The sequence below is a fragment of the Arachis ipaensis genome, chromosome B09 (genome assembly GCF_000816755.2).
Source record: "Arachis ipaensis cultivar K30076 chromosome B09, Araip1.1, whole genome shotgun sequence".
Taxonomy (NCBI): domain Eukaryota; kingdom Viridiplantae; phylum Streptophyta; class Magnoliopsida; order Fabales; family Fabaceae; genus Arachis; species Arachis ipaensis.
Genome location: NC_029793.2, coordinates 141515111 through 141524518, shown reverse-complemented (window position 1 = coordinate 141524518; position 9408 = coordinate 141515111). Strand labels below are relative to the sequence as shown.

At 38.5% G+C, this 9408-nt stretch overlaps 3 protein-coding genes across 3 annotated transcripts; 1 reads left to right on the top strand and 2 right to left on the bottom strand.

Annotated features, from left to right (window-relative positions):
* Positions 1044–3340, top strand: LOC107618354 (protein ASPARTIC PROTEASE IN GUARD CELL 2). The gene has a single exon (XM_016320388.2). The coding sequence runs from the start codon at positions 1503–1505 to the stop codon at positions 2976–2978; it is 1476 nt and encodes a 491-aa protein (XP_016175874.1). The 5' UTR covers positions 1044–1502; the 3' UTR covers positions 2979–3340.
* Positions 5425–7703, bottom strand: LOC110266389 (helicase-like transcription factor CHR28). Its single transcript, XM_021110937.1, has 3 exons — positions 7093–7703; positions 6110–6339; positions 5425–5515 (listed from the first exon to the last, which is right to left on the bottom strand). The coding sequence occupies exons 1-3, from the start codon at positions 7105–7107 to the stop codon at positions 5512–5514; spliced, it is 249 nt and encodes an 82-aa protein (XP_020966596.1). The 5' UTR covers positions 7108–7703; the 3' UTR covers positions 5425–5511.
* Positions 7831–9242, bottom strand: LOC107618356 (F-box/kelch-repeat protein At3g23880-like). Its single transcript, XM_016320389.2, has one exon. The coding sequence runs from the start codon at positions 9077–9079 to the stop codon at positions 7925–7927; it is 1155 nt and encodes a 384-aa protein (XP_016175875.1). The 5' UTR covers positions 9080–9242; the 3' UTR covers positions 7831–7924.

Sequence of the window (9408 nt, the reverse complement as noted above, 5' to 3'; positions counted from 1 at the left end):
AATTTTTTAAATTATTTTTAATGTCTTATTTTAATTATATCAAGTATTTAAAATTTTTTTTGTTTTAATAAATAATAATATGTACTATATCTAAATTTATTTTAAAAATATATGTTAAGAATAAAATTGGACACGCTAACACGTGATAATATTTATGTGTGTCCAAACGTGATCGAAAAAGAACTTTTTATTTTCTATTAAGACACGATTGGGTACAACAGACGTTTGTGTCAAATGAGTATCGATAAGTATAGTGTCCGAAATATGTCCGACACGCAGACACGACAACTCAGCGAATGTCCGCGCTTCATAGATGACAACATATTAAAATGATTTATGATTCATGTGGAATCTACAATTTGGTTCTACTTTCTGAAAATCAATATTGATAGAAAAGTTCGGCAACTTATAATTCATGTTTCTCATTTATATATATACCAAGAAACACCTCCAAAATCCAGACAGCAATATTTTGATAGTCAGTTTCAAATTCATGTAGTGCCAATTCAATTAAAAGTGCAGTAAATTAGATGGAGATAAAAGAGAAGATAAACAAGAAAAGAGGAGTTAATAATGGAAATTTTTTTTTTTGTAATTTATTTGCTGACTATGTCAACAAGTCCATGCTGCTTACCCTTTTCTTCCCCCTTCCTTTTTGGCCTGAAAGGGAAATTTCTTGTTATTTGATCATATCAAGGTCATTAAATAGAATCAGTAATATCATATGTAACAAGGTTGAATCTACTCCCTTTAACTTATTCCCCACAAAAACAGAAGTTTTAATTTTTCTTGCACCTCTCCTAGTACACTAAAATCATAAATTTGATGTTGATAGATCTCCCCTTCTTTCCCTCCAAGATTTTTCCTTAAAGGCATGCCACAAACAAGTAATTTGAAATCTTGTAAAATTCTAGGAGCAGATTATTCTTGATCATTTCTATTATAAACCATATCTAACAAGCCAGAAAGTAAAAGCAACAAACTAGGTAAATGACAAAATCAAAAGTAAACTAAGATGATTTAACAAAATCAATCTCTTGTAAGTGATAACAAAATTGATGTGGCACCCAACTACCTTTCTTTCTTTCTTTCTTTCTTTCCATCCTGCTGGAAATCACCACAACTCCATCAACTACCCTTTGGTGGAAATATTCATATATCCATTCACCAATATCAGGAATATTAACTACACAAAACAGATGTAATATAGTAATAGTGGCCTCTCTACTCAACTCACCCTCTCATATCATACCACGATTTAAAATCATAACAAAATACTAAACTACAAAAACAGAAACTTCCACCAATTCAATTATTTCAACAGTAGAAATCATCAACCTTTTCCCCTCTACAGTCTACACTCTACACTACACATACACCCAAAACCAAACCAAATAAATCCCCTCCCCACCCTCCATTCCACAACACACTTCGCACTCCCAACTGAAAATCCAATTGACTAACACACACAACAACAACAACAACGACAACAGCCATTAATTATGTCACCCACAAAGCTTGCACCTTTGCAGGGCACAATGCTTCTGCTGCTCTTGATCCTTCTAACCACCACCATTACCATTACCGCTTCCACTCCATCATCACCTTCCAACAAGCTCAACCACCCTCATTTCCAGGAGCTCAACGTCAAACAAACAATAGCAGATACCAAACTGAACCCAACCCTAATCCCAAAAACACCCCAAAAACACAACACCACCAAACATGAAGGATCAGCAAAATGGAAGCTCAACCTACTTCACAGAGACAAAGTCACCACCTTTAACGCCACCCAAGATCACCGCACCCGTTTCAATGCACGAATGCAAAGAGACGCCAAAAGGGTCTCCGCCCTCCTCCGCCGTCTCTCCGCCGCAGCCGGAAAAACCAGCAACTACGAAGCAGAGGAGTTCGGGTCGGACGTAGTTTCGGGTATGGAGCAAGGCAGCGGCGAATACTTCGTCAGAATCGGAGTTGGAAGCCCACCGAGGAACCAATACGTTGTCATCGATTCCGGCAGCGACATCGTCTGGGTCCAATGCCAACCCTGCAATCAATGTTACCGTCAATCCGACCCGGTTTTCAACCCGTCAGAGTCTTCTTCTTATTCCGGCGTTTCTTGTGGCTCCAACGTATGCAGCCGCCTGGAGAATGCCGGCTGCCACGAGGGGCGGTGCCGGTACGAGGTTTCCTACGGCGACGGGTCCTACACGAAAGGGACACTTGCCCTTGAGACTCTCACGTTCGGGCGAACCGTGATCCGAAACGTGGCGATCGGGTGCGGGCACAGCAACCAAGGAATGTTTGTTGGGGCTGCTGGGCTTTTGGGCCTTGGTGGTGGGCCCATGTCTTTTGTGGGCCAGCTTGGTGGCCAGACTGGCGGTGCATTTAGTTATTGTTTAGTGAGTCGGGGCATCGGGTCGTCCGGGTCACTTGAATTCGGTCTTGAATCCATGCCCGTGGGTGCTTCATGGGTCTCCCTGATCCATAACCTGCGGGCCCCGAGTTTCTACTATATTGGGCTCTCGGGTCTTGGGGTTGGGGGCATTAAGGTATCCATACCCGAAGATATTTTCAGGTTAACGGAAACAGGGGATGGAGGAGTGGTGATGGACACCGGCACGGCCGTGACTAGGCTGCCGACAGTGGCGTATAATGCATTCCGGGATGCTTTTATCGGGCAAACCACAAACTTGCCTCGGGCATCCGGAGTATCCATTTTTGACACGTGCTATGATTTATACGGGTTTATGTCGGTTCGGGTCCCGACCGTATCGTTTTACTTCTCGGGTGGGCCAATTTTGACCCTGCCAGCTAGGAATTTCTTAATTCCTGTTGATGATGTTGGAACATTCTGCTTTGCATTTGCTCCTTCTCCTTCGGGGCTTTCCATTATAGGTAACATCCAACAAGAAGGGATTGAAATTTCAGTTGATGGAGCTAATGGGTATGTGGGATTTGGACCCAATGTTTGTTGAATAAGCATGTACATGTACACCAACCATCTGAATTTTTGTTAGTCTTAGTAAGTAATGTTACATATTCACTATTGTACTAATATCATATATATTATATTATACTTAGCTATATTGTATTATTGTAATCATATAAGCTCCACTTTTTATTAGGTGCTAAAAGCAATTTTTATTTAGTGTGCAATAGTGTGTAGGAAGGAACATATCTAATATGTTATAATGAGTGGTCAAACATAAACATTGCCAAGGGGCTAACAATGAACATAGTCAAAAGGTCAATTGCACCATTGGGTTTATGTTGTGCATAGTCATAAGGAGGATCCAAGACATAGGAAGAGTTATAAATGATTCAGTCTCTCTCTCAAGACATAACCCTGACACCTTTTTCTTTCTCTTTCCTTTGTATGTGAAAGCTCAAAGCTGCTACAGAAATTGAATGATGAGGGAAGGGGAGCCACCACCACTATTAGGCTCTGCTCTCTACCTTTGTTGGGAGTGTGCATTCATTCATTCAAGTAATGACTTTTACAAAGGCAAAAGCCATTGCTTTTTCCTCTTTAGAGAGAGACCTCAGATTCATGAGAGGGATGAGAGGGGAAAATAAATCACTTTTTACACTCTTTTTTTTTCTTTTATTAAAATGTGGATGATCATTAGCAGGACGACATATACACTTAGATGTCCCACTCACATGTTATCTGATATATGTGGTTAATTAGAGTGGATGAAAATGATGTTTTGATTGCCCATATGGTTTTGAAAGCACCTTTTAGGCCCCACCAAAAGTTAAGACTTTGTTAGTGAAAAATGGTGAAAGAAGAGGAATCAAGAAGCAATGTACCACAACACCCATTCCTTTGGTCAGAGATTACGAATCATGCAGGAATTCGATGTACTAATTACAATTAGGTGAATTATATGATAAAGATGTAAGTTTACAAATTTTTCCTTTAATAGAATAAAAGAGAAATTAATAAAGATAGGACTCACATTTTGAATAATAATAAAATAATAAAAAATAACTATAAAAGGAATTATATTCTCTCTATACTCTATACCAGTACAATCTGTACAGAAGAGTGTCCCAAACAATTATCGTACTCATCCAAAACTGCATTTGACAAAACCATCATTTTACGTATATCACTATTATCATTTTCAAATCTGGTCACAATTTCACAAACCTTGAATGCTTTGATTGTACCAACATGTTAACTCAACTAAACCAATAATTGTTAGACAAACTGTTGGGTTTCTAGACTCAGCATTTTCTTGTACTCTACTTTGAAATGAGATGTATTAAAGTTTACTTTATTGAATAGTTAGTCTTAAAAACATGGGTAAGAGTTAAAACTTAGAAGCCATCACTGATCACTTGTTCCCAATTTTCGGGCTATGACTGTGTTTTCACTTTTAATAAAATTTATTTCAAATTAATGAAAATGTTTAATAATTTTAATTTGTTGTTTAAGAATAAGAATTGGAAGCAATAACATACAGCACAGTCTGCACCTGATCAATAGAATTGTAAAATGTAGCATTTCCATATATATAAATTTAATTAGAATATTTACAGGCAGCTTTGTGCTACACAAATTAGCCAAACTCACCAGTCAACTTGAGCAACACATGTCAGCAGGCACCAACAAAAAAGAAGCCATCCATCCCTTCAGAACTATCTTTAATTCCAAACCTAACCCTCCAAAGGCAAAACTTAACTATAACTATTAACCATTCATGGCGGGAACAAGTAGGCAATAATCTAAGAATCTACACCGAAAAGATATTTCAGAAATCATCCACTGAAAGGCGAGCGTCGGAATTGTCGGCATTGTCTTCGCCAAAAGTGGATGCAACCATTTTCCTCCTCTTCCTGCCAGACATAGTTCCAACAGAATGACAACATCAGCTTATCAATGACACACACACACACTTACTTCTCCCATTATGAAAGCAAGCAACCACACAAATTAAATGGTATGGGAATTTATGAGATCAACTTGCCCTTGGACCACAAGATAACTCATGCTGATACCATTCGGCCCTTGTAGCAGGTTATACTATTAGTCTGTTACTTTTTAGAAGTTAAAAAAGGGAAAATGTTGGCCTAAAAATGTCATCTATCAACTTGTACCATTCTGTTCAAAAAATTTAAAACAGTATTAGAAAGGGAAAATATAAAGGGGAGAAAAATCAGGACTTTTGAAGTTGGCTCTCATATTCACAAACAGCAAAGCCCCACTTTGGTGGCCCTAAATCCAATTATTTCTAATGTATCGCCGTGTTTTGACGCATGAAGCAAAACTTGATAAATAGACCAGTAGAATTACCTGAAGAACCAGTATTCTGTCTTCAACTGTATCTTTTATAGTGAGCCGTGTCACTGTAACAGGACGAATCTGTCCAATTCTATGAGCTCGATCAGTAGCTTGATCTTCATTTGTTGGAATCTACCACGGATCCAAAAGAATAACATGACACACAGCAACCATATTCAAACCAAGATTTCCTGCTTTCAGCGACATCAGCATAACAGTTACCTGGAAGGAATGTCAGTTGTCAGACACCAAAAGGCTATCGGGTTGAATGCACTTGGAACAGTAAATAATTCCCATAATAAAACCAATGCATCAACAGAATGATCAAGAAAGAGGATTAAATTTCACATTACTTCAGCTACCACCAAATAGGTCCTCATACTACTTCCTATCATATTTTTAGATTTGCATAAAACAATTATCAGCTTTGACAATGTCAGGGAAGACAGAAGACCAAACCTTGGAATCAGAATTAAAATCTTTAACAGATCTGTCTCTAGCACTCAGAGACATCATCCCATCAAGTCTCCTGTATTGTATAGGGGATTGTTGCAATGATGCCTCAACTAAGTCCAACATTCTAGTCCAAAAAACTATAGCATTTATTGGTCCTACGGTTGTCAACTGTGAATACTTTCTTCTGTTTCATAATCTTAGCATCTAAGTCGCAATCTTCAATATATGAATCATCAGAAGATGGTGGTGAACCTCTATGGCTTCCAGCAGAATTTAGTAAACCAGAGCTACAACTATTCAGTTTACAATTTGAATGTAGAATCTCAAGGACAGCTTTGATTTTATATGAAGTGTACTAACTCTGCTGCTAGTGAACGAGCAAAATCATGCACTTTTATGGAATTACTACCACCAAGTTCATCAGACAAGCAACTCCTCAACGTAGCCTTGGAGAAAACACCATCTTTTGCAAGTGCTGCTTTACAACCAGGAGCAGAGCATGTATTACCATCACCATTCAAGTAATCTGATACACATTGATAACAGAAGACATGGCCACACATTGTAACAACAGAGTCTTCAGGTGGATCCTATTGAAAAGAAGTACGAATCAACTAAAGCCCTTATCAACAACGTATTGCTATTGGTTACTACTCAGCTATAGGCCCAGAAGACAAACTGAGAAATCAAAACCTAAAAATCAACCAGTGATTAGTAAACAATTAAGTACTTAATCAATAGATCATAGCATCAGAATAAAAAATTGTTTTCTAGAAAACAAATATCCATAAGCAGGGTTACAACTGTAAGCTTCAGGAGATTAAAGCAGAAAAAATTAATTAGATCAGAAATACACTCAATTGAAAGTGATGGTTTTGGACATTATCCTACAGCATCCCGCGTATTTTCTTTTTTCTTATTAAAGCTGGGATGGTAAACATTTGTGTTTTACTGAAAGCTCACAACCAGTCAACCACAGTTCCCCATGGTATAAGATCTAATTTCCATCTAGTCACTCATTTTGTTCCATTTATCCACTTTCTAGACATGTGCTTGGGGCTGTGCTAACCATGCAGTTCCATAATGACATTGACAACATATAAGAAAATCCTAAATCTTGACCAGTGTCCAGTGTGCATGTGTATTTCTCAACAACAGCATAACTTAACATTGAAAGTTTACCTATAAGATACTATATTTTTAACCCAAAATCATTACATATACCATACATAGAGTTAAACTTCCATGTTATAATAAAAGGATATATTCCATCACGTTCTTAGAGCTCATATTAACAACAAAAAAACAACTGTCTGAATACATCATGTTAGAAACTAATTAACCTGCAAGCACAGCATATAGCAAAGGTTGTTTCCGAATTATTTCCCAAGAGGATCAGAAGAATCATTTTTAACAAGACGCGGGTGATCATAAGCTAGTCAAAGAAGCAAAAGCATTGAAAGAATATTTGCATAGGTACAGGTAGTCAAGATTGACCTGAAGCACACTGCAATTGCCAACAAATAAAGGATTGAGGCCCTGCCAACCTTCATCATCTTCAAGGATGGAGAGCCCTTCGCTCAACTTGTGAGTCGCATTTTGTTTTAGAATATTCTTAGATGAGGGCTTTTCTTGGCTTGTTTAGTTTTGGTGGAATTTTGAAAACTTCAACTTTGTATTGTGGAATATAATGGACTTGCTTCCAGTTTGAAACTAGGACTGGGTTCGTTTTCTCTAAGAACATAATGAAAACATGCTTTGGTTACAGGGAAATCTAACAAGTGCATCTGGTGAAGAATGTTTAAGACCTTAGTCTGTGGTTGATAGCATGACATGGTAGCATTATCTTTGATGTTCTAGTAGATTGTCACCTATGTTGTATATACAACTATAAATATATCCAAGTCATACCATTATTTTAAATGTTAACAGCTGAATATATTCACTTGAAACCTAGCAGGTCTCAAAGTCAAGCATGAATTGATGGTGCCTGCTGCACCTTATGCATTAGATTATGCAGTACTGACAGAGATAGCCACTGGGGATAATCATATGGACAAAAAGTAGAGTCACCAAGTTGAGGTAAACAACAAAATAAACTGCATTGATGAATGAGAGTAACACTTACAATAACAGAAAGTCATTAAGCAATAAACATGGACTGATTTTATTTTATCAGTAGTGGAAACTTGGAAGGCCTAAATCGGAGGGCGATACCAAGCTTTCTTGGTAAACATAGCAATTCTGATTATCTGCGTCGACAAAAGTTCGTTGGCCGAAAATTCGATGCGATTTGGGGGCATCATTTGAATTAATAATAACTAATTTGAAAATTCTAGAATCACTGGGACAAAGGGAAACAGCCAGAACGTCATCATTTTCCGCCATGTACATGGCTTTAAGTGAATAAAACATGGGTGGATATACCCGCTCATTACTAAATACGGTGATGAACTTAGTCCAAGACTCTTGAACCCCATACTCCTCCATCACCCACAAAATCCAACCACCATAGTTTTCCTTCAAACAAACACAAAGCCTGTCCCTCAACACACCCACCGCAGGATCATAATGCTCGTCCCTATTATTCATATCAGGCAGAGACAATGGGGCAAAATTCTCGTTGGCTAAGTCAAAGGAAATGATCACCCATTCGAGAAAGTTGCTACGAGCCTGAGCTACCCAATTCAGAGTGCCATACACAAACGTCCCTATCCCCAGCTTGGGGTGGTAAGATGGGGGATCTTGAACGATGGTTGTCCAATAATTCGAACCGAAGGTGTGAATTTTGTGGCCGTATCTCCAACAACCCTCGAGAAACTTGTAATTATCATGCACATGATCATAGCCAAAACCATACATGTCAGCCCGAATTTTCAACCAATCCGATGCCGATCTGGTACAGGGGTTCCACAATCTGATGGATCCCAAGTGAAAACGACCGCTCATCAAGCCGAGGCAGATCAAGCCATTGCAGGAACCCAAGATATGCAGATCACCATCCATCTCGAAGCAGCCATCTTTGGTAAGAAGGGCGGATGGGTTCTTGAATAGAGACTGCACCGACGAAAAGTGGATTTTGCGACTATCTCGAAAGCGATATACCAGTCTTGGATCTGCTCGTGACCGGTGAACGTTTCCGCTGACGAATTCGGGGTTGGAGATTAGTGCATTCCATGATTTGCACACAATCTTCAATTTCACAAGGGTACTCGCCGGGACCCTCACCAGGATCTCCTCGATCACCTCGCCCGGAAGGATGGGTGGCGCCTTCGTTGGAGACAGGGGTTTCGGCCGCTTGTCGGTGGTTCCGAGAAGGTTTCCCCGCATTGTGGAGGAACAAGGGGCGGGGCGGGGCGGCGCGATGAGTAACAGTAACAGTAACAGTAACAGTAGTTAACATGGTGCTTGGATTTGGCATTTTTATAAGTGTAACTTTGGACTGGGTTTGGAATATATTTTCATAGACCCGACTTGATCTCAAAGGATATTTTATGAGGTGAATTTTAGGTTGTTTATCATTTGGTATCTAACTTTTATCTATTTTATTTTTTATTATAAATTTGAATATTTAATAATTATTTAATTTTATATTTTTAAAATTAAATATTAATTTTTAAATTTTTTTATAAATTAGACAAATATTTTTAAATACTATA

Excerpts from the sequence above, each read along its gene's own strand:
- LOC107618356 (XM_016320389.2), bottom strand. The coding sequence starts at position 9,079 with ATGCGGGGAAACCTTCTCGGAACCACCGACAAGCGGCCGAAACCCCTG.
- LOC107618354 (XM_016320388.2), top strand. The coding sequence starts at position 1,503 with ATGTCACCCACAAAGCTTGCACCTTTGCAGGGCACAATGCTTCTGCTG.